Below are 23,727 nucleotides of genomic sequence, written 5' to 3' on the forward strand. Positions count from 1 at the left end.
CATGTTGCACAAAGTACACACTGAAATGCGTGAAGGGGAAAGCTAAAGCATTCATTATCCCTATCCCTTATCTTCTCGCTCATTCACACATGGCCATGCACAATGTCAGCTAGTCAGGTGCTAGCCAAGCTCACATCTACAACACCCACTTCAACCAACTGCCAGCAACATTACAAACACCTCAAATAAAGTCTCTATCAAACACCCAATATTATTATCAGTGTTCCAAAACAACATGTCAGGTCCAGAGACCTATTATATTACTCCTAAAAGTAACAAAGGATGGCTTTGTGGAGATGACATAAAAACCAAAGCAGAAAATGAACACACATAATTGGCTTTCCACTTGTAGTGACAGAGCCAAGGCTGGGAAGGCATCAGAGGAAGAGTGTGACGACATGTGACTTCGCAGTTCCATCTGTGCTGAATGGATCTGCCAGACACACGCATAAAGTTACCCTGGCAACAGCACTGGTTGGAGGTCACACAGAGAAAAATCTTGATGCAGACCAAAAAGCTCCTAGAATATGTATAGTACCCAGAAGGAGCACACAAGATGACGCCTTACTCACTGAAACGGGAAGCCAGACAATAAGCTGCACTCTATACACTATACTGTTATATAGAAACACGAGCTGCATTAGGAAGCATTTCACATGAATTGTGTCGTGAACATGATGAAATGAAGAACAGAGAAACATAATCTGAGACAGACCAGGGGTTGCATTTGATGACGCAGACGCCCTACAGTGTTTTATCCCTTTCTCTTGTAAACACACAGCTCTGATTCGAAGAAGGGAGTTTCATTTCACTCACACACACAGATGTAATCTCCAACTAATCACATTTGCGGGCCTTGGACAGAGCAGTTACACCACGGTGCTGAACAGATGGGCCCACGTACATAAGGCATCTCTGGGATTAGCCTGGCCCAGTAGGTGGAGGTGGCATGTAGATTTACCAAGGGACAACTTATAAAAAGTATAGTAAGTGCTCAAATTACATTACAGGAAGATCCTGTACGCAATCATTCAAGAATAAAGACGAGGACTGCAACCTGGATTTGCATTTGAATACAATAAGAATTTATGTTCTTAGTTTTGGGTTAAAAATCCTTACAAACACAGAAGATTACATGGGACTGATGCAATAAAAAAAACACAGCACATAAATGAGCTTCATCAAAACCTTGAGACATCCACACTGTTTCTTTTGGCAAGCAAGAGATATGCAGCATGACGTTTTTGTTTATTGTCAGGAAGAGTGACGAAGAACAGGATTAACCCAAAAAATTGCACACTGACAGTTACATATAGCATTTGTACATTGCCATGCAGATGGGAGTTATGTTGCTTAAGACTAGTGCAAAGCTCCATGCAAGATAGAATACTGAATCAACTGTATTATATTGGATTAAAACCTAAGCCCTAATACTTAACACTACTTGTGTAAACATTTCAGATACACAATTCACATCCACTGACCACTGTCATGAAGGGTAGGCTTTCACAAAAACATTATCCCGAGTGTTGAATAAGACACAAGTTGAAAACCAAAAAGAATTCTAAACAGATTCCTTATTTGACGTATGGAGGGCTAAGGATGTCAAAAAATAGTTCTTGGGTAAAACTTTTAACTATAACATTAGGTAACCACTCAAGTAAACAAGAATTGGTGTCTGCCACTGTCATTACAAAATCCAATCTGGATTTAACTGTCAAAGAAAGCTCCTAAAGCAAAAACAGATTGTTTCAGTCCTTTCTGCATAACACCACAGCACAGCACTGTAAAGGCACACTAGTCATGAGTCTGAACCAGCGACCTCTGGGTCATATGTTAAGTGTTGAGAACAGCAGCTCCACACAGCCGTACTAAATATCGATATGGAACATTCCTTTGAGTCCTTTAAAAAACAGGAGGGGGGGGGGGGGGTTGAGATGGGCGAGCCATGTCACAGAAGATACTGACAAAGAGTGTGTTAGATAGAAGGTTTGAGCAGAGGGAGGCTTTGTAAAAGACAAAAGCAGTCTAAGATCAAAAACAAACTCAGTAAACCGTGCCATCGGCTCACTTCTGTGCACTTCCTCACCTCACAACTTAAGGGAACGTTGACAGATAAAAGAAATAGAGTTTGGCCATGGGGTTGATGAGTTTGGTGGGTAGCTCTCAACAATGTAAACTGTAACAGCCACATGGACAAACTGTCAGCTACCTTTCTCTCAGCTGTGAAGCACAGCACTTCAAAGACTGACAAATGTACCATGTAAATGTACATTACAAGAAAAATACACATGAAATTAAGACCATCCATTAATTCAACTGATATTAATGATTGATGACTACGATTAGATTACTCTGATGGAGGTGCAATGCTTACTGATTCTCAGAGTTGTTTATTACTTTATGATACAAACACCGATCAGCTGAACTTAGGAGGAATCTCTCCAGTTCAAGCTTTTAAAGTTTACAACATTTACATTTTAGGACATCGAGGTCAAGAACCGCTGGTAGCCCCTTTCCCACACTAAAAAACACACTCACAGCAGGTCTTTGTGCATGTTCGAGAAATTAAGATATGCTATGACTAAGGCTGTACAGTGTATTGTTCGTGGGTGAACCCACGCCACACCCAAAGCACTCCCCGGAGGACAACTGTGCAGGGGTTCACCGCCAATGAGCAACCCGGAGCGCAGCGCCTGCAGTGGGTATGGCTGCTAAGCTGTGCTGGGCTAACTGCACAAGCCGGGTCAGCATAAACTCCCTGCACCCTGAAACAGAAGCTAACTGTATAGCAACTAGTCAACTAAGTACGAATCACGAGTGGCTAACTGACTGACTCTAACGGATTTCCACATTAGCATCTTGTAATTCTCGCTAACTAGCTTGAGGCATTAGCTTAGAAGGGGCGCGCATGATTTATTAGCATGACATCAAACTCCTCGGTGCGCCTTCAGAGAGTGTGGTGGGGCGACCATATCTTCACGTGGGTGGAGAAGAAATTAATATAATGGATAAAATAAACTAGTGCATCCCGCTACAGAGTCTACATAACAACAACGTGGGCAAGTCCTGAGTTTTAGCTTATCGTTTCTATCTGTCGTATCTCCGCGCCCCCTCCTCTTCTTGATGGATGGCGATCTACTTTGATAGGGGAGCATCCTGCATTTTAAAACAAACACACCCAAACCCGCCGTGGGGCTTTACGTTGCGTTAGCCTGCTAACTCGACGGCGTGTGGAGGGTTTTTTTTTTTAAGATGATGCCACTAAGAACAACAAAGTTTGCCTCATACTGTTCCGTAACTCACCGAAGTGCGCCGTTTTCCTCTTTCCTCTGCTGATATTCCAGCGGGCACATCAGAAGACAGCAGACAGCTAACAGTTTTTTTAGGCTAACGCTCCGGACACGACGATGCGCCTCGCAACAGCTGTGTTCTGTTTTGAATGAGGGCTGAGACGCACGGCTGGGCGGAGCTTCCAGGGTGCAAACGGGCCAGTCCGCCCGTCAACCTCAACCCACCGGCTTACTTCAGTTTTTTATGCCCACAGACCTTTTGTTCCCGCCTGCATTATGTGCAGTTTTGCTAATAATACAGTGACTGTTCCAACCTTGACAGGTGGCATTCGCACATCTCTTTGTCTATTTGAGTCCCAGACCCCAGGATGAAGCGTCTAGTTTGAGCTGAGCAGCAAAGTTTAGGAGTTTGAATCTGACTCCCTCTTGTGGTCCAAGTATTGTTGTTCCCTTATGAATGTAGGGCAAAGTGCTACTGATATAAACACACGTTATCCTCACTCATAGTCACGCCACACATGAGGCCTCATGAATGATTATTTATGTTTTTGCAAAAATTAGCTTGGTTTTAATTAAATGTTAATTTCTAATAACTACTGAATATTCAAGAACTGCCCTTTTGGCCGTATAAACTCATCAGATAGAAGCATAAAAACAACTATGGTAAGTAAACTGAGATTTATTTATTGTTTTTTTTTTGTTTTTGTAAACATTGTCCACATGTCCAGCCTAATGTCATCATGTTCAATCTTTAACCTTGTGACCATGTTTTGTTCAAGCAAACAACATCAAAACAATGATAATTTAATCACTTGTATCACAATCACTCCCCAAACTTCAGCTGCCTTTCCTTCTCTAACCCGTGCAGCATCCTCGCCCGATTCTTCAGCTCCTCCGCCTTCTTTTCATCCTTCTCTGTGCCGTCCCCAAGTTTGTACATCCGACTTGCATTGGCACAGCCCCACACATGTCCCAGCTCACACGCCCTGTTTGCGTAACTCAATGCCAGACTCATATCTGATGCCAGGCCTTTGGAGTTGCCCTGGATGAATAAAGCACTTAGGTTAAAGCACGAAGGTGCAAAACCACCAGCGCAGGCCTTCTCATAGTACTGCCGAGCTGCCACCAGGTCAGGTCCGCCTTCCATAGCTCGTCCATCATGGGCTAACAGACCCACGTTATGGCAGGCGTCTACAGACTTCTTCCCTCCAGCATTGCAGGAGCGCATGAAGCAGGAGTAGGCTGTTTTTAGACACTCAGCAACACCACCTGGTAACAAAGGGAGATTACTGACAACACGATTTCATGCACCTTGAGTAGAAAAGTATCAATAATACTAACTCTTTATGTGTAGAAGATAGTGTTGGGTAGAAGAAGTTCATGCGTTAAAAAATGTTGATGTGTGTCTGTCATAGTATTAGTGCCATACATACACACCCTAGAAAAAGTTCCATCACTATCAAAATTTGACCTTTAAACATCAAAGGTGTGTGGTAGGCAGTGGAAGAAAAACTACTCCAAACCTTTCTGGAGCATATTGAACTGAAACTCTTAATATCATAGTCTAATCAATAAAATAATGAACTGTTTTACAGCACCCTGCTTGGGTTGTATGGTTTCATGTGTCACACTTCTTTCTTTTTCTTTCTTTGTTATCATACTGAGTCCAATGTTAATTCAGCTATCTGTGATTTACTTACTTCACACAGACAACACCTGTGGAAATAGAGGTGGCTCAATGAAAAAGGTCCTTGGTTTTTTAAATACATCTCACACTTCAGAGAGGGTAAACAGGGGCTGTTTTAACTTACCTTTGCCTGTTACATGGTAAGCTCCAATTTTATAGCAGCTTTCTCCATGCCCATGTGTTTCACAGTTGAGTTTGAACACCTGTGCTGCAGACTCGTAGTTTTTCTTCACCCCTTCTAAGTAATCAGCCAGCCTTTGGCATCCTAAAGAAAACGTATGAAGGGTAAAAAAGTGAAGCCAGCTTACCTAACACATGCGTTTTAATGTTCTGTGTTTCAGCACCACTGCTCTCTGAACAGCGCAGACTGTTACCTTCAGGGTCCTTCTCTTTGTAGCACTGGTAGCTGTACTCCACTCCTAAATTATCCAAAAACTGTTTCACCTCATTCTCATCTTCAAAGTTTATAAGTCCAGCCATTTCTGCACTTTTGCAGGTCCGCGTTAACCTGTAAGAAAATCAATGTGTTGAAGGCTTGATCCTCTCATTCACTGCTGCTTGACCTTGGCGAGTGACTGGAATAAACGAAGTTAGAGGTTTCCCTAAACATAAACCGCGACATGAGATGGCTGCTGTCCCAAAGGTTATTTAAATTATTTAAATATAAAATACTTGTATAATTGTTTTCCTGTGAGAAACACAAGAACGTAGTCACGCTTGTCTCAACATGATCTCTTCCTGGTTTTGTAACTCTCCTCGCAAGCTTCCGTAGTCCAGCCCCCTTCGCACATGTACTTCCGGTGATGTGACCTTTGTTTACTGTCTGTCTAGTCGGTCTAGTCAAAAATAGATCCCGGTGTTTTCCGAAAAAAAAATAGATCTTCAACTGGTTCTTCTGCTCGGAGTTTCGGTGGCTGCAGTCACTGGTCGATATGAATTCCACCACAGCCGACAGCATTCGACAGTTTTCCACGGAGAGTGATTTTCCTCCACGGAAGCAACAACAAGTGAGCTAGCTAGCTGGTCTCCGCAAACCTCCGCTGGTGCTTGCGCGTCGTCTTCTTCTGGTACAGTTAGAGTAATTAGCACAAATCCCGACGCTCGGGCAGGCTGACTGGAACAGCTAGCCACGTAGCCGCATTTTTTCGTGTTAAAATAGACACCAGTCTCGGTTGCATAAGCTAAAACTACATTTGTTTTTATCATGGCTATGGCCTGTAGTTTCCTAAACACGGTAAGTTGCAGTGGCCTCATTTGATTTGTGTGACGTTTGTAGAATACCAACAAAAAACGTTAAATGCAACATCAGCAAACGTCCCGTTTTCATTTCCAGGACGAAGCATCTCCAGCGACTCTGATAGACCTGTGTCTCACCTATGTGAGCCAAAACCTGGAGTGTTTCTGTGTGAAGCGCCCTGATGGTTCACTCTGCTTCAGGGAGGCTGTGCTCTTCCCACAGGAGCTAGCAGACCAGCTACTGGCCAAGATGGCCACTGAAGGTAAACCTGGACCTCTAAAAGCCACAGTGAAAACTTTCATTTTTAAGCACATAATATCCGTCTCATTGTTTCACGTAGACTAAAACTAAGACTAAAACAAAAACAAGAGATCTTTACTGTGATATGTTTTGTTGATACTCGATGATAAGGTTTGAAATATTTTAGCCACTTTATCTGATCTTATGCTGTCCCCTAACCTGAGTTTCTGTCCTTGGTAAACACAGGCCGTATTGTGCAAGGCTGTGTGCACCCCAAAGATTAACCTTGCCACACTTTCTATTGCTACAGGTCTGCTGAATGACAGTACAGTGGGTGTGTTTCGGAACTGTGAATACCTGCGGCTGAGGCGAGCTTGTGTGCGTACAGCACGGATCTCTGCAGAGGCCTTCCAGAAAGCCCTGTGTCCTCACAGACTGTTGGAGCTGGATGCTGCCAGGGTCAATGCAGACCTTACCATTCCTGATATACTGCAGGGGCTAGCCACCAACAAATCCTGCCAGGTAACGTCAAAGCACAACAAGTTATGTGACCACCCTTTATTTCCTTGAAATGTAAAAAACTTCTCCTCAACCATCCTGCAGGAGTCCCTCCAGCGACTTGTTTTGACGGGTCTAACCATGTCCTCTCTGGAAGATCCCATCTGGTACCGCTTCAGCGCCCTCCAGGGGCTGCGCTCTCTCTCTTTAGCTAATGTAGACTTCTATGACTCTGGGCTGGTTGATGTTTGCTCCCTGCCCCGACTTGAGAGCCTCGACCTCTCCAACACTTCAGTCACCAACCTGAGCCCACTGCTGGGCCTGAAGGACCGCCTGCGCTCACTAACGCTGCACCAGCTGAAAAGGCTCGAGATGAGCACTGCTCAGCTGCTGGGAGTCATCGGCCAGTTAGATGTATTGCAGGTTTGTGGACTTTAGCAATGTGTGTTTCTGTTTGTGTATTGCAAGAAATTTGCTGTCTCTGTGATTTCACAAGCCTTGTTTGTTTGTGTCCGGTTTGCGTTTGTGTGAAATCCCACCTATGCAGCACCTGGACATTAGTGATGATAAGCAGTTTACTTCTGACGTGGCTCGTCAACTTCTTGGACAGCCGGGGATCCTTCCTGCTCTTGTATCCCTTGATGTTTCGGGGAGGAAACAGGTATGTGTGTACGTGTTCATGTGTCTCCTGAGTTTTCCTTTATTGTAAGTAAATAGATGCTGAGAAGCTGTGAGTTATTTTATTACTATATTTGTGAATGTTGCAGGTGACAGACGCAGCTGTTAAGGTATTTGTTGAAGAGAGACCTGGGATGACCTTTGTGGGACTTTTGGCCACCGATGCAGGTTTTTCTGACTTCCTGTCTGGAGAAGGAAATCTGAAGGCATGTATAAATAACAACACACAAAACAAAGTGTATAGCAGTTCAGGGTTGCTAAGTTGTTATCTGCATGTAAACAGGTAACTGGAGAAGCTAATGAGACTCAGATCTGTGAGGCGCTGCGGCGCTACAGTGAGAGGGAAGGCTTTGTGAGAGAAGCGCTGTTTCATCTGTTTAGCCTGACCCACGTCATGGAGAAACCGAGACCTGACATCCTGAAGGTGAAGTGACATTATTGAACTCCTGATTCATTGAGGCACATGTTTTTCTCTCAGGTATAAGAAAACTGTAGCATGTTGTCATGGGTAAATAATACAGGAGCTGTAAATATCCTATTAAGAGCTTTTGCAGGACGTTGTTAAGAATTTCAACATTACATTTGCACACAATAAGTTCCTCATTGGGCTCACATATTACTTCCTTTCTCTTGTTTTCTTGCTTAGTTGGTGGTTTTGGGTATGAAGAATCACCCTGCCACTCTGAATGTCCAACTGGCAGCCAGTGCATGTGTGTTTAACTTGACGAAACAGGACCTGGCAGCAGGAATGCCGGTCCGTCTGCTGAGTACTGTCACTCAGCTTCTCCTGGAGGCCATGAGGACCTTCCCCAACCATCAACAGGTAGCTTTATGCCTGCAATGCCAATGCTGTTAAACAGTTTCCTAATACTGTGAGTCTGTTTAGAAAACCCTACATTGTTTTTTTGTGACATGTCATCATGTCTGGAGCCGACTTAAATGTCGTGTAGAGAAGAGCTGCAATGATGTTGCATCCATTTATCTGAGTCTCAAACGGGAGGATGAGCATCGTTTTGGTCCAAGGCACTGGAAAGGCAGTGGCAGGTGCCAGTGACATTTAAAGTGCACTGTGTTCGATAGGAAACATCTAGAGAGGGAAAAGGTGTTTGCAATTTATTTGTATTGTGACAACCAGAAAATTCTGACAATCTGGGGAACTTCCTAAAGCCAGAACAAGCTGCAGCTTCCCTTTCTTGGTTTCTTTTGTATTTTACATTGACATGTAAAACAATGCATATATACACATGTAGTGCTTTGTTCCTTAGTAATGAAAGGTAAAAATCCCTGTAAACTGACATGTATGGGGACCACATGCAGAGATCTGATTAGAAGTGGTAGGGTGTGCTGTTGTGTCAAGCCAAGGTATGTCATGGCATATGCATTACAATATTGAATATTTTAATCATGTTTTGACATGACATTAGGTCATTCAAAAATGGGCACAACCTTACCGTAAGCTTGACCATGCACAATTACATACCTGTGATTTCTGCACGTGCCTTTTGTTGGTCACTAAACAGACTGATAAGACAAAGAACATTAACAAACTACATGAGAACACTGCAGTTGGACATATGTCAGCTTCTACAATGGTGCCTATTTGCTTTTTGTTTTAGCTGCAGAAAAATTGCCTGCTGTCTCTGTGCAGTGATCGCATTTTGCAAGAGGTTCCATTCAACAGGTGAGCACCAACAATTTTTTTAATGTCATGACAAATAGTTCTAATCTATCATAATCAAATCCAGTGGTGGAAGACGTATTCAGATCTTAACTTAAATTTTTGCTTGCTTTGCTAATTTCTTGCATGCATTGCAGTAAAACCAGTAGATCTTGCAGTGAACTCCAGGATCTTTGAAATCTGAATGTTAATTTCCACTGCTGATCAAATGTCAAAAAAAAACACATAAACAAACTACACCAGGAAACCCATTAGTTGAGTAATTGTCTGGTTGTGATGTAACACCTTTTCTATCAGACATAATTTACAATGTCATTTCTTTGCTTCCTTCTTTTTCCTGTTCACAAGATTTGAAGCTGCCAAACTTGTTATGCAGTGGCTCTGCAATCATGAAGACCAGAACATGCAGAGGATGGCTGTTGCTATTATTTCCATACTGGCTGCTAAGGTATATAATTTTGTCCTGTGTTTTTGATGTGCTCTTGGTGCATTGGTATGATTTCATGTTAACACCATGGTGTTTGCAGTTGTCCACAGAGCAGACAGCCCAGCTGGGTGCAGAGCTGTTTATAGTGAAGGTATGTTCAGTTGATTTCTTGCTGCTTGTACTGATTTACCAAAAAAGGTAATTTTTTAGTACAAATGCATTCATTCTCTCCCTCTCTCTCTTTTCCTTGCAGCAACTGCTTCACATTGTGCGTCAGAAGGCAACTCAGGGAGTGGTGGACGCTACCCTCAAATTTACACTGAGTGCACTCTGGAATCTCACAGATGAATCACCAACAACCTGTCGACATTTTATTGAGAACCAGGGGCTGGATTTGTTTATTAAAGTTCTAGAGGTATGTAGAAATGTCAACATGTGCATGTAAATGAACATTCATTCAACATTCAGTGACATACAGAACAGCTCTGAGCAGATTTCTATAGCAGTTAATCATCACACTTAATTATGTATCCCTCAGTGCGAGTATACATGCCTGTGGGGTAGGCTGACTCACTGTTGTTTTGTGTCCCTACCTCCCCCACTTCCCCCTTCCCTCCCTGCAGTCTTTTCCAAATGAATCTTCTATCCAGCAGAAGGTTCTTGGGCTTTTGGTGAGTTTACTGCTATTTTATTACCCTTTAAACTGAATATTGAATAGATGAATAAAACCAAGACATCACAAGTCCCTCTTCACCTTTGTTGTGTAGAACAACATAGCAGAGGTTGGGGAACTGCATGGAGAATTAATGGTACAGGACTTTCTGGACCATATCAGCACCTTGCTTCACAGCCCAGAGGTGGAGGTCAGCTACTTTGCTGCAGGCATCCTTGCACATCTGACGTCACGGGGCGAAGAGGCCTGGATGCTCAGCCCCAGTCTTAGATCCTCACTGCTTGAACAGCTGGTAGGAATAAGCAAAACGCCTCAAACACATAAACACACAAATATTTGTTAAAGTTGCTCTAAGCATGATACCTTTGTCTCTCTATAGCATGCTGTCATTATGAAGTGGCCTCCACCCGAGTGTGAAATGGTGGCCTACAGGTGAGATGCAGATTCTCTGCTGTACTGTTTATAGTAAGATAGATTGGTGTAAATTTAGGAGCCTCGTACAAAACAGAAGGACACATTTAACAAAAAAAGTAAAACTCAGATACATCCAAGAGCAATATCTGGAAGGTCGATGATATGGACCACAATGCCATTATGAAGCAAGGAACAGTTTTTGCTCTGTCAAGTGGCTCAGCAGATCTTCTGTCTGTAAATAGTAAAGTAACAAGGATAATGTAAAAACACATTTCACTTAGCAGGGGCATTTCTAAATCACATGAAGTCCCCGGGTGACACTAATCCTGTGCAGAAAGGGCTTAAGTCAGCACAGTGTGAGGGTTCTTTTTAGGACAGAAAAAATGTGCCTGATTAAACATAAAAAGGCTCATCAGTTTAAATGGTCAGTGAGTTGCGTTGATGTTTTCAGAAACTGGACTTCACTCTTGGATCTTTTGTGGGGATCCTGTGTTATGACCTTCAATGTTGTAAATGATGTGTTAGTATTGAGAGAACTACAAACTTAGTGGGTAAATGTATTGTTGTTGTCTCTTTCTCTAGGTCTTTTAACCCCTTTTTTCCTCTACTGGAGTGTTTTCACACCCCAGGTGTCCAGCTGTGGGCAGCCTGGGCTATGCAACATGTCTGCAGCAAGAACGGTGAGACGCACATTTTAAAATTATATTTCTTACACTAGATTTATCGACTTTACTCCTTCATTTACACTTTAGTGTCACTCACCTACACAAACTGCCTTGTCTGCAGCTCCTCGTTACTGCAGCATGCTGCTAGAGGAGGGTGGCCTGCAGCAGCTGGAGCACGTGTATACACACCCACAGACCCACAAAGACGTCAAACTGCTGGCTGAGAGCATTCTGGAGAGCCTGCAGCGCCACAGGGTCCGCACTGGCCAGCCAGTACAGACAAGCCGCCGCCCGCCGCCACAGTAACCTTATAGTGGTAAAGGCACGCACAACATTCATCTGTTATCTTAGTCTCCCAGTGGCTGGCGAGTTTCAACCTTTTATGTTTTCTCTTAGAAAAAGAGGCCCTTTGATCAAGAAGAGGACACTAAGCTGGATACCACCTTGAAAGAATTTTGTGTTTGCAAAAACACACAGGAATCTCAAGAAAGCAAACCATGTAAAGGACACAGACAATGCAATTCTTTGCACACCCTAAACTTATTTATTTTCTTTGTGTGTTTCGAAGCAAGAATATTTCTGTTTGCAAAAAAAATGAATTATAACAACCTGTTAAATTAATTTTAAGCTCAAATCTCACCATGAGGTTGTGCTTGTGCTCATTCTTGTGAGTCTGACTTTGGCATCAAGGTGAGTTTTGTACCAAAAACCTGTCGGTGCACAAATCTCAGTTTGGAAATTAACCCCCCCAACTGAGGGTCAACACCCTGCTGCCCTCAAACATTTACCGAGTGTGCTGGTTGTCTGAATTGGTTGATTAGCTCATTAATTATACGCATGACGCTGCTGTGAGCTGAAGCATGCTGTCTGAAAGCTTGTACTGTTCATTTTAGGAATGCCTGCTTGTTTGTTCATAGCAGAGCTCCGGTGCCTCGGGGGCTGCAATACTACCATGGCTGCCCACTTTATTTCGTCTTTTTATAAGTTAAAGCCTTTGAATTGATGGGACAATTGGCAAGGGAGAATTCAGTGAATTTCACAGATCAAAACTAATTCTATTTGCTTTTCTAAACATAGGCAGTTGTACCCGAGGCAGAACCAGCAGAGCAGAAAACTTTACATGATGAGTACAATGGTCAGTTTGTCTGGTAAGATGCAAATGTACTTCTCTGGACTTAAATGGCAATAATGATGTGGTCAGCATAGTTTTGACAGATGTACATTTGTATTGATTCTGTTTTCTCTTTGAGAAGCTTGTGTATATAATGGTATGTTTGCTATGCGTCCGAGTGTCTTTAAGACAGACAGCACTTTGGTGTGAGCATGCGTGTATGTACGTCTGTACAAGTAGCTGCATCTTAAAGAGTGTATGTAATTTGTACATATTAGATAAAGAACCAGAAATATTACTTGTTAAGGACTGGTTATAATGGTTGCATGGCATTATTCTGGTGTATGTTACATTTCTTTCAGTTTGCTCATTAGGGACAAACAAGGGTTAAGCAGTGAGCATGTTTACAAAGAGAGTGATTAGAAAATCCAAAACACTTAAGGGCATTTATCTCCTATTCTGTATTCTGAAATAATTGGCCATGTTCCATTAGCATATTCACTGAATACATTGATGCTGACAATGTGGTCACATTCTCCCTGTTCAGCTCACCATTTTCTATGCAACCACAACCAACATTAATTCTGAAAACAGCTTTTACACCCTTGATACATCTGTGAAAACACAATTAAATTAGGTTTCAGAGTAAATTAGGGTTTCAGGAGAAAGACCTGTGACGGCAGATGACTGTGTATGTCAAATTCATAACTGGGCTACAAGAGGGTACTAGGAAAGCATACATATCACCTCGTCTGCTCAGTGATTTATGGCCCTATTGTTTTCAGTAAACCTGTTATTGTTGTGTGAGCTTGCTTATGCATGTGAGGAAATGCTCACGTTTCAAGGAAAAAAATTGTAATTTTTTGTCGCTCCTGATAACCTGGTTTACCTGGATGATGATGACAAAAGGCCAGTTTGAGTTTTACACAGGAATTTAATTCAAATGAAAGATGCTAAAACGCCAATATACTGTATTGCTATGACGGTGCCATGCTGCTCACGTTTTCAAGCTAGGAAATAAAGAATGTATGTTGCCATAAACTGGACATGTTACCTGCTTGGCTTTTTTTATTTAGTCACCTATAAAATCTAAAAACGTATGATAAAAAACAAAGTCTTTATTGCCAGTGCCATCAGCCATCCTGATCCTGTCACAAAAGCACAGAAGCAATAATGAGCATGACCTGATCCAAGGTATTGACACTGGCTGGATGCACGCAGGCAATCAATGGATGTTTGTCTGACATGAGATTACAGACACAGCTCAGGAAAGTTTATTCCCCAGTGTAGCGTGGAGGTCTCTTCTCTATGAAGGCTGCCATACCCTCCTGCCGATCCCGAGTGGCAATGACCTGAAATCAAAGTGCAAGTGGTGGGCAGGTGACCTGATTACAGACGACATCAAAGCTGGACTCGTGCACTGCTTCACTGACGTGTTATATTTGATTCACATCTTGGGTTTAGAAGTTTTATTTTAACCTAACCCACAGCAATCATGCAAACTAATTACTACTAAAGCACAGAATGACTTACCTGTGCATAGCACATCCTCTCTATTGCCATCGCTGAATTAATGTCAACCTAAAGTGCAGAAACCAGGCATTGCAATCATGTGACGTAACAATATGTTTGACATTAGTGAAGACATGTGAATCCCAGTGTACCTCTGTGCCTCTGTTTATTGCCTGTTTTGCCATCCGCACGGCAATAGGAGCCTGTGCAACACATAGGAAGAGACTAATAAATAATAAATAATCATCAAAGCGAATGTTAAATATGTCTGTAATACACAGATTTACAGCAAGCCCACTCTGAGTAAATGAAGTGGGTGGAATCAAGGATCAAGTAAAACTTTACATGTATAGTTGCCCTGCTTCAAGCCAGACCACAGTGAGCTTTGAAACGTCTTCAGGAAACCTCTGGGTGAGGCTTCATTCATCTCTATATATTGTCTTCTGATGTAATCAGCATGATAAACAGCAGTGCTGATGCAGCCTGTGCAGCACAAATGTGACCAACACTTGAAATAAACTTAATAGTAAGTAAGTAACTAATAAATTATAATTGTATAAACTCCTACATTTGAGTTAATTGCACAGACTTCTTAAATACTATGTCACTTTCATTTAGAGTAACCGCTGACCACACCAAACCAGGCATGTGTCTGTTAGTGTGTGTGTGTGCAGCTATTTGCAGTCCATTTCTCCACTTGACTGCCACTCTGGCCCTGCCAACCGCGGGCATCTGAACTGGAGTGAAAGATATATGGAATGACAGAGGCCTGGAGAGAGGAAGGAGCGGAGGGAGAGGCGAGGAGAAGGTGGGAAGAAAAACACCAGGACTGGAGGAAGGCGAAATGAAGAGGCAGACGAGACGTGGCAGAGATGTTGAGAAGCAGGGACGAGGTAAGAGAGTAGATCTGTGGCCTGAAGGAGTTGAGATGCATCAGTGTGTAGCAGAATGAAAAATGTGTGCGTTCATACTCTAACCTGGGGCAGTATCTCTCTGGCCAGGCTGAGTGCCTCTCTGAAGGCAGCGTCTCCTGACTGGTTCTGCTCCACAGCTCTGTTTACAAGTCCCATCTCCAGAGCTGTCTGCCCTCCCACACGCCTACCTGATAACAGAAACACAGACTGAAACACAACCGCCTCAACGATAACCACTGTGCCTATAGCAGCGTTTCTGTACTCCCACCTGTGAAGATGAGCTCTTTTGCCAGAGTTATGCCGACCATCCGCGGCAGCCGCTGACTGCCCCCTACAGGACAAACCACTTCAAGGTCAACTCCTCACAGCTGCTTTGTCTCTCTACTTAGACACACAATACAGTGCAGGGTCATTTTTGTAACCTCTGTTCATCTTACCCGCCCCTGGGAGCAGCCCCCGTGTCGTCTCAATCAGACCCATCTGTGCTGAGTATGCTGTAACACACACACACACACAAACAGAGGACAGCTGAAGGTCTATGCTGCTGAGTGCCATGAAGCTGGGGAGGGTGTAAAGTCTGACTGATGCCCCTGTCAGAACATTAGACGCAAACACCTGCTCACCTTGCTCATCATTGCCCGACCAATCATGGAGCTGCTGTGCCTAATATAACCAATCAGATGTAGATTCATCTGTATGAACAGCTGGCCAGACGTGTCTTGCCTCACAAGCTATCATTACCCCTAAGCTCATCAAGTGATCATTAATGCTACAGGTGAAAATCACACCTTTACTTTCATTGTGTATTAATGTATATATACTGATGTACGGTAGTTCAAAATGCATATTCACAACGACCGCACCGCACAGGATATGTGTCTGTCACCAGTCAGACATTCATCCTGACTGGCTTTCTATTTTACATTTTAATATGAAAACAAAAACTTCTTTTCCCTGACTTGCCCTGACAAGCAGGTTGAAAAGCGCTCCTCTAATCTGCACTGATGCAACGAGGGAATTGTGAGTCTCGAGAAATAGCCCTAAGTGGAAGCAACTAGCCTCCACCGCCCTGTTTAGACTCAGCCACTGATCTGACATGACTGGATTGGTGACAGCTGTAAAGAGAACATGACATCTCCTTTCCAACCTTATTAATATCACCTGGCATGATGCAGACTCATCAAATTCATGGTTGATAGATGAGGGTTCAGAGGTCACTCACCAGCAGTGCGGAGGTCACAGGCCAAGGCGAGCTCCAGTCCACCACCCAGGGCGACGCCATCCATCGCTGCGATGGTCGGCGCAGGCAGTGAAGCTACCAAACGAAGGGAGAAAATAGCATCAAATGAAACAAAGGCGACCAATTAATTACCATCTATACATCGGTTCTTTCTCCGTCTCACCTATTTGAGTCATGAGGGACCGCAGGCCGTGAACAAACAGGTCCGACTCTGAGTTGTTCATCAGAGCCCTCTCTTTCAGGTCTGCACCTAAAGACATCATAACATACACATACTCAGTCATCTTTACACACACTTTGATCACAAATGCATGTTTCAGAAAAATAACACTCACCCGCACAGAAAACTCCTGGTACTAAACTCCTGAAGACGACCACACGCACTGCTGAGTCACTGGACAGAGAGGACACCAGCTCCCTCATCTGCACACACGGGACACAGCGTCTCAGTCTGCACAGCGTGTGTGTTTGTCACTGTGTGTTTGTGCAGTGTGGAGGTTTGCTCACCTGTGACACAAACACGTGGCCAAGAGCATTTCTTGCTTTGTGTCTGCACAGCAGCACCTCCACTATCCCTGAGATAAAAAGACTGAAATTAAACTTTAACTGAAACTTTTAATCATTTAACATGAGTTTATAATCCACTGAACCACAAACTATAGCAATTCACAGTCAAGTCTGTGTGGATGACTAACACTGTCAGGTAACAATCGTTTCATTTGATCAATCAATTGTCCAAAATGTAATGAATAAACTATTGATAAATGACTCTACTCCCACTACCTGGTTGAGGGTGAAGTGGTTTGGATGAGGAGTGGTTATATTTTGGTGACACTTTCACAGCAATCACAGCAGTCTGTTAAATTAACAATTAGACATTTGCCCCTTTTGCTCTTATTTTCTAATTAAAAATTAAAATGAACATTCTGGAAACTGATCAGGTAGTTCAAGAAAATTATTTGGTGTTCATTATTAATATAATTTACTGTTATTGTGGTTTTTATTTGTGCCTTTGATTAGTTAGTATTCCACCTTGATGATGATGTAACAGTGATCCCACAAGTGCTTCAAACACAACAGCCCATTTTATTATTAATCTAGAAAACACACAGCCTGTTGGCAGCCTGTTGATAACACAGACAGATTCAGGCTGTAATAATAATAGCGTCACATCTCAGGTGGATGACTGAAAAAAAGGTGCTGCTAACTGAATGTCTGTCAGTATTTGAACTGCATTACACCACATGTATTGTTTCCCTACCATCGTCTTCTCCCTCTAACCGCTTCAAATCCACCTCTACCGGCTCTACCGCCTCCGCGTGCTGCCTGCGGTACTGAGCGCGGCTATAACCCGTCAGAGGGCGGCCGCCACCGGCCAGGAGCTGCGCGGCCTCCCGGAAGTTTACATCGGAAGTTCGACTGTGCGTTTTCCCTTGAATCAGGGCCATGCACCGCCACAGCGAGCACCTCGGCCCTGTCAGCCTGCGAAAGAGAGTTGTCATGCTGGCTGTAGAGTTCCCAGAAGCAGGAAAGTCGATCAGTGAAGTTGCCGTACAGCTGCAGGAAGTTTGGTGCAGGTTTCTTCCTGTGAGAGGAGGGACTTGGCTGCTCCTGACCTGACTCTCCAATCCGCAGCAAGGACCGGCTCAGACAAGGTAGTTCCAATTAACGCAGCACGATCATGGATGTGATTTCATCATGTGAAATGCGGAAGTTGTTCGTTTCATTGTAGTATTAGCACAAAGTGGATTTTTGTACCAGCCAGTTCGCCACAGTGGAGTTTTTTTTGATTGTGAAAGTTTATTTTAACTTCCTCAGTTTACTTCATGTCTTAACACACGACCAGAACCCAATCCTTAACCTGAAACTTGGCCTGTAACATTTAATAATTTATTGCATTAGACGTTTTTGTTTTTTGTCCTTAAAATGAATCAGATTCAGGTCCCATCACACACACACACACACACACACACACACACACACTGTCCTCCAGCCTGCTGTCCTGTCTCTGGACTGTTGGCCAGACAAAGCTGCTTGTTGAGGTAAGGTTTTCCGTCAGGCTGCTCATGTCTAGTCTGACTCTGCATTATTGAGCAGGTCTTTACAAGTTATGCAATTACGTATTCAGACGGTGCTCTGATGGCACAACAGTCTGAGACTAGTGTGTGTGTGTGTTGTAATCCACAGTTTATGACATATTACAATTATTTTAGCTCTCTGGTCACATTTTATGTCTGTTTTATTGCTGTCTGACTTTTGTTTATTCTTCCTAATTAACATGGATGCCAATGACTCTGACCACAATGAATCATGTTTATTTGTATTGGGGTGTAAATTAATTATAGGTGCAGATCTGTGTGTGCTGCAGGGTATCAGGTCATGAGAGGGAGAGAGGGACGAGGTGTGTAAAGTGAAACTGAAACTATAACCATAACTGCACAGATGCACACTAAGCACACATTTAAAACTCACTTAATTGAACATTACTGAACAGACACACTGACTGGCTAAACACAAAGAAGGCAAGCGTAAGATGATGACAGGTAAAAGGAGAGACATCTTAAATATAAATGTTCAGCATTTGAGAGGTAAAGGGAGAAAGAGATTTGCATTAGTTTGCAGGTTGTGTTGCAGTGTCCTGTAATGCTACCTGATGGATTTAGAGGCAAACAGGTTGGTCAGATTTGATGTCTGGGCATCCCTCTTCTCATGTGTGCTTTGAGATGGAAAACTGATGGAAGATGACACTTGTAGTTTCACAGTGTGAGTGACAGGAGCTGAGCCTGATGGAGTCTGACTGACACAGACAGTCTGATACGCGGGTTGGACACGCGTCACAGCAAGTCAGCCTCTGAGGAAAGCGCACAAGCCGGATTTACTGCCTTCAAAAAGGACAAAATGAGAGGAGAGGAGCTGTTTTGTCGAGCCAGTCAGTTTGATGGATGTCTCCTCCCTCCCTCCACCTGTATAAAGCAGCATGGCCAGGCTTCAGCTGGACAGATTCACACCCTCGTCTATCAAGTATAAACCTGGGCACCTCACACTCTCTGTGATGCCAAAAATCAAGCATTTCCCCTCCACTCCTGCAGGGGTCAGTCTCGTATCAGACAGGTGATTGTAAAACTGTCCTGTTGCTCTTCTGCACTCTTCCTCTCATTTCACTGGGTGGCCTTGCCCAGCATCGGTGCCATTTTCACTGCTGTCTAAGGACACCTGAGAGATCCAGCAGCAGGACTCAGTGCTGTGAGAGAGAGCTGAGGTGGGGCCTGGTGACAGGGTATGGAGCCAGGCCTGAGTCACAGGAAGTGAAAAGCACCCTGTTAGTGGAGATGAGATATCTGCCAGGAATAAGACAACACAGAGATCCATTTGTATGACCGTTGTGTCTGATGCTACACTGTAGCATTATTATTTCTCTTATTGTCATTACATTTATTAAAGTGACATGATAAATCAGATTATTACCAAAGTCAGAAGGAATCAAAATGAGGAATACAAATGTCGGCCTGTATATTGTAGTGTCAGGAGAAATGTCTGAGATATTTTAGTCTCTGTAGAGGTTCACAAATATACCTAATAACTGTAATATCTATTAATATCATGCAAATCATTATTTTCTTTCAGTTCTTGGTAGCAGTAGGCTAATGTGGCCAAAACATCAAAAGGAGAAAGATGAAACTCATCTTCCTACACAATTGCAATAAGTGGCAATGTTCATGTAAACAGCATATTCTGTTTAAATTTTTAAATAGGTAAGAAACTCATACTCTAAAGTATCAACAACTGAAAAAACCCAATGTGAAAAAGTTGCAACACAAGGAGTAAAAATGACTCCATGTAAATAGATGTGGATGTGGGGCTTCAGTATGTTGGTACCATAGTCACTGGCCTGTGGTCACTGCTGTTATTTTGTTACCTCTGAAATCAATTCTGAACAGAATTTTCTCTCCTGGTCCAGGTCAGGTCATAGTGTCTGAGTGAAACCCAGTAAACAGGTTGAAAGACTGCAGTATTATTGTTGTGGCCACAAAAATTGCGAAAAAAGAAGCCATCATAGTTTGTCCCTCACGATCCATCCTGCTGCGCCACACTCATTGTGTTCATTTTTCTGCAGCTAAAAACAGTCCTGTGAAATGCACCATTTCCTTTTCATTCTTTGCTCAAACTGCTCGGCCCAGATGTTGAGGGAAGTGCATAATTGTGACTCAATTATAAGCCTTCATTAGAAAGTATTTCTACTGAAGGTCTGTCAGTTTGACATGTGTAAAAGCTCCTTGCACTGTACAGCCCAAAACATATATCCATAGTGAGCCATTAAGAGCAGCAAATACACCAAATAATTCACATTCTCTGTCCTCAGAGCATGCATCCATAAATCCAGTAGCCGGCACAGAGGTAGTCTGATAGATGATGGTACGTCTGGTTCAATTACATTAGAATGATGGAACTGGTTATGTGCTGAAAAAAGAGCCTCAGACTTACAGCTTGAAAGATGAAGCAGAATGGAGGAAGAGTTACAACCACGCTGAGCCATAAGGAGAACACAGAGAGAGGAGTTATGGCTACACACTGAAGAGGAGTGTTGAGCCAGAGTGCACCCTGCACTGACTACATTCTGCTGTCAGGATAAAGTTTCAGTCCTCGTTGTTTAGTCCAGCAGAGAAAGACATGAAATAATGGCTGTGGAGCAAAGGTGAGTGACATCTCTAATGGCAGAGGTGGCCCTCCCCTCTGGTTAGGGATCAGACGGGCTGTCTGCCAGTTGACAGCTGACACTGAACACACCCTTATTAAAAAATAAAGACGTTTTACTGCTGAACCTGCCCCTCACCCACACACACTCAGAAAACATGCGCATGACACAACACGTGCTGGTCATACAAGACCCTTGACATGCAACATTCTCTGAACGTGTACATTAGCACGGGTATACAGGCGTCCCTCTGGAAGCTGACACCATTCGGAGCAGTCAGGGAGGAAAGTTACATTAATGATTCCAATCGCCAGGCTTTAGCAGGGCAGTTATCTGCGAACACGATCCAGCAGGGCCATTTAGACAGCAAACCCATGACAGAGGGAGCAGACAGGCCGAAAGAAACCGACACTGATCAAATAGGCTCATTTTTCTCCAGGCACCTCTGTTCGCTGGAGCTTTACTTCAATAATGATATATCAAACTGAAGATAGATAGCCATGTCTGACCACAACTGCTCTGAAATGAAAGGATGTCGCTGTCAGAGCTCTGATACTTTGTGAACCCTCACAATGAAAGCATGGGACGTGTCACTCTGACCACAGGTTGTTTGTCAGCGAGCAGTTGAAACCTGATTTTCTCAGATTGCTTCATGTGAAATCGTTTATCTTCAGCTACTTGTAGCCGTCCGGAGGCTGGAAAACATACTGTAAAAGAATAGTTTTTTGGGAAATTTTCTAATTCACTTCATGACATCATTGTCATGGGCTTGGGGTGGAAGGGGTTAATGCCTATTTTACAGGGGTCACAGAGACCGAGACAGAGTACTATCTGAGTCTCAGTTTAGGTTTCACATCCTTCAAAGATTGTGGTTTATGAATAGATTTAAAAAAAAGTAGACACCGACCGTTCCTTGTAGCAAGACCTTCAGCTAATGTGAATGGAAGCATTTTGTTTGTGTTCTCATTTAATATTCACATTTAAAAGTGTACTCTGTTGCCACTGTATAGGATCCTTAAAAAGGAGGCTGCACTTCTACACTCCATTCAAAAGAGCCTTGACCTGGCCCAGCTGCAAGTCACATAGCTTTGGACTCAAGGTGGTCAAAGGTCATGGTCTCTGTGACCTTCTTTCGGACATGACTTTGGATGTGATCTTTCAGCAAGAGCTTGAGGGTTTGTTTTTTTCCAAATTGTCACAAATACACATTAACCTTTCAGAAAGTAGTAGAATTATTCTTTTCATTTGTTGCAGAACAAGAAAGGCAAGAAATGTATTTTCCAATATGTCGATCTGGCCTGAGGTAAACAAGATTACGGTGATTCATGGTTGTAATGAAAGTGCTACTTGTAGACAGATAACCTCTGTGTGACCTCTGTAAGGAAGAGGACACGGGAAAGTCTAAATGTTTCGAGTATAACGAAAAACAATTACAGTCAGATAAATTGTTCAACCTCTCGCTATTTAATTATCTTCCTCATTTATTCACATTTCTCACAGTTTGGATTAAATTAGAACTCTTTCCTCTTCACATAATGAGACTTCAATAGCAGAGAGAAAAGAGGCGGCAATCAATGTCAGCCTGCATCCAAAGACAGAAAGTACCGGACAGTCGGTTACTTCACTGCCTTTAAAGTTCTGCAAATCTGACTATGCCAACAAAAAAATTAATAAGTGAGCACACACACACACACACAATCCAATTTGAATGCATTGTGTTGTCAACACGCCACTGGGGGACAGAATGAGAAGAAATTAGCCACTGGACCACATGAGATAAGGCCTGTTTAAATCTGTGCATGGCTAAGAGGCTGCTGCTCTCAGGCAAGATTATGATTGAGTTGTGTTTTTATACGCACACTCACACACGCAGGGAAGGGGGGGGGTGTCATCGTACTCTCTTTTCTTTGAGTTCCTCTGGCTGGTCAGACGGTTTGTTCTCTGGACGTCTGGTTTTCTCAAGAGGGCAACACCTGCTGACGTCACCATCGCAAATCACCCATTGCTAACTCACACAAACAGTACTTTGTGTGAGTGTGTGTGTGTGTGGAGCTGCAGTGTGAGCGCGGATGGAGAGGCAGAGAGGGAGGGCGCGCAGAGAGACAGAGCATCTCTTGCAGCGCAGCACAGTGCCACAGCCACACAGAAGTGTCTGAGCGGAGTGGAAGGACGCACTTTCTTGCGCTCCTGTGGGGATTAAAACGACTTGTTTGCACATCCGACCCAAGCACGTTTCAGATAAAAAAGGGACAAGGACACATGTGAGCGGAGTGCGTCTCCGTGTTGAAGATTTCTGGGAGTCTACATCCAGGATTAAGGAATTTTTGCGCAAGTCGTGGCATTTATTTGAAAACTAAATAAACAATGCACTGTGCTGGAGAGGACTAATTCTCAAAGATGAGACACAGACGGAGTGGTCCAAAACATCCAGTGGTTCTGTGGTCTTTTCAGGTGGGACAAAGTCCGGTAAGCTGCACGAGTCTCACCCACAGAGCGTCTCTCGGTCACCTTCTACAAATGATGTCTTGTGGCGACGTGCGTGGCGCGCCAGCGTGCGTGTGAGTGACTGACCGATAGTCTTTCTGAGACAGAAAAAGAGAGGCTGGATATAAACAGCAGCCAGAATTTCAGGCAGCGACAGCCAGACACACAGAGCAGTCACCTCGTCTCTCTGCCAGCTCGTCAGACCCATGCAGGATGCCCGGAGTGCGCCCGGGAGTCCTGGTCCAGCTCAGCCGGAGTTCATGACGCTCTGGGCCGCCTCGTC

At 43.5% G+C, this 23,727-nt stretch overlaps 4 protein-coding genes across 8 annotated transcripts in view; 1 reads left to right on the forward strand and 3 right to left on the reverse strand.

The window, feature by feature from the left end:
* ralgps2 (Ral GEF with PH domain and SH3 binding motif 2) overlaps positions 1 to 3,436 on the reverse strand; it is a 62,072-nt gene extending 58,636 nt beyond the window's left edge. For 4 of the 5 annotated variants that reach the window (XM_028402950.1, XM_028402952.1, XM_028402947.1 and 1 more), the window contains exon 1: positions 3,307 to 3,436. The gene's annotated coding sequence lies outside the window, so the exon portion shown is untranslated. The remainder of the gene's footprint in view (positions 1 to 3,306) is intronic. The other variant, XM_028402949.1, reaches the window with a different exon arrangement.
* Positions 3,437 to 3,956: 520 nt separating this feature from the next.
* On the reverse strand, positions 3,957 to 5,765 carry coa7 (cytochrome c oxidase assembly factor 7). Its single transcript, XM_028403409.1, has 3 exons — positions 5,355 to 5,765; positions 5,105 to 5,245; positions 3,957 to 4,562 (listed from the first exon to the last, which is right to left on the reverse strand). Exons 1-3 carry the CDS (start codon positions 5,458 to 5,460, stop codon positions 4,117 to 4,119), a joined length of 693 nt encoding a protein of 230 aa, XP_028259210.1. The 5' UTR covers positions 5,461 to 5,765; the 3' UTR covers positions 3,957 to 4,116.
* Positions 5,757 to 11,806, forward strand: zyg11 (zyg-11 family member, cell cycle regulator). The gene is made up of 17 exons (XM_028403406.1): positions 5,757 to 6,214; positions 6,314 to 6,479; positions 6,768 to 6,979; positions 7,061 to 7,378; positions 7,503 to 7,616; positions 7,723 to 7,839; positions 7,917 to 8,057; positions 8,280 to 8,456; positions 9,250 to 9,314; positions 9,660 to 9,759; positions 9,839 to 9,889; positions 9,992 to 10,153; positions 10,362 to 10,409; positions 10,506 to 10,703; positions 10,791 to 10,843; positions 11,408 to 11,505; positions 11,612 to 11,806. The coding sequence occupies exons 1-17, from the start codon at positions 6,185 to 6,187 to the stop codon at positions 11,794 to 11,796; spliced, it is 2,235 nt and encodes a 744-aa protein (XP_028259207.1). The 5' UTR covers positions 5,757 to 6,184; the 3' UTR covers positions 11,797 to 11,806.
* A 1,452-nt stretch (positions 11,807 to 13,258) lies between these two features.
* Positions 13,259 to 17,914, reverse strand: echdc2 (enoyl CoA hydratase domain containing 2). Its single transcript, XM_028403407.1, has 11 exons — positions 17,529 to 17,914; positions 16,775 to 16,842; positions 16,603 to 16,690; positions 16,431 to 16,517; positions 16,250 to 16,342; positions 15,465 to 15,521; positions 15,296 to 15,358; positions 15,091 to 15,215; positions 14,266 to 14,316; positions 14,135 to 14,182; positions 13,259 to 13,953 (listed from the first exon to the last, which is right to left on the reverse strand). Exons 1-11 carry the CDS (start codon positions 17,767 to 17,769, stop codon positions 13,876 to 13,878), a joined length of 999 nt encoding a protein of 332 aa, XP_028259208.1. The 5' UTR covers positions 17,770 to 17,914; the 3' UTR covers positions 13,259 to 13,875.
* Positions 17,915 to 23,727: the final 5,813 nt, after the last annotated feature.

The sequence above is a fragment of the Parambassis ranga genome, chromosome 4 (assembly GCF_900634625.1).
Source record: "Parambassis ranga chromosome 4, fParRan2.1, whole genome shotgun sequence".
NCBI lineage: Eukaryota > Metazoa > Chordata > Actinopteri > Ambassidae > Parambassis > Parambassis ranga.

Excerpts from the sequence above, each read along its gene's own strand:
- coa7 (XM_028403409.1), bottom strand. The coding sequence starts at position 5,460 with ATGGCTGGACTTATAAACTTTGAAGATGAGAATGAGGTGAAACAGTTT. Across the intron at positions 5,246-5,354 it reads CAAAGAGAAGGACCCTGAAG|GATGCCAAAGGCTGGCTGAT; the intron begins GTAACAGTCTGC and ends CGTTTTCTTTAG. Across the intron at positions 4,563-5,104 it reads TTACCATGTAACAGGCAAAG|GTGGTGTTGCTGAGTGTCTA; the intron begins GTAAGTTAAAAC and ends CTTTGTTACCAG.
- zyg11 (XM_028403406.1), top strand. The coding sequence starts at position 6,185 with ATGGCTATGGCCTGTAGTTTCCTAAACACG. Across the intron at positions 7,617-7,722 it reads ATGTTTCGGGGAGGAAACAG|GTGACAGACGCAGCTGTTAA; the intron begins GTATGTGTGTAC and ends TGAATGTTGCAG. Across the intron at positions 10,154-10,361 it reads TGTTTATTAAAGTTCTAGAG|TCTTTTCCAAATGAATCTTC; the intron begins GTATGTAGAAAT and ends CCCTCCCTGCAG.
- echdc2 (XM_028403407.1), bottom strand. The coding sequence starts at position 17,769 with ATGACAACTCTCTTTCGCAGGCTGACAGGGCCGAGGTGCTCGCTGTGG. Across the intron at positions 16,691-16,774 it reads GCCACGTGTTTGTGTCACAG|ATGAGGGAGCTGGTGTCCTC; the intron begins GTGAGCAAACCT and ends CCGTGTGTGCAG. Across the intron at positions 14,183-14,265 it reads CAATAAACAGAGGCACAGAG|GTTGACATTAATTCAGCGAT; the intron begins GTACACTGGGAT and ends TCTGCACTTTAG.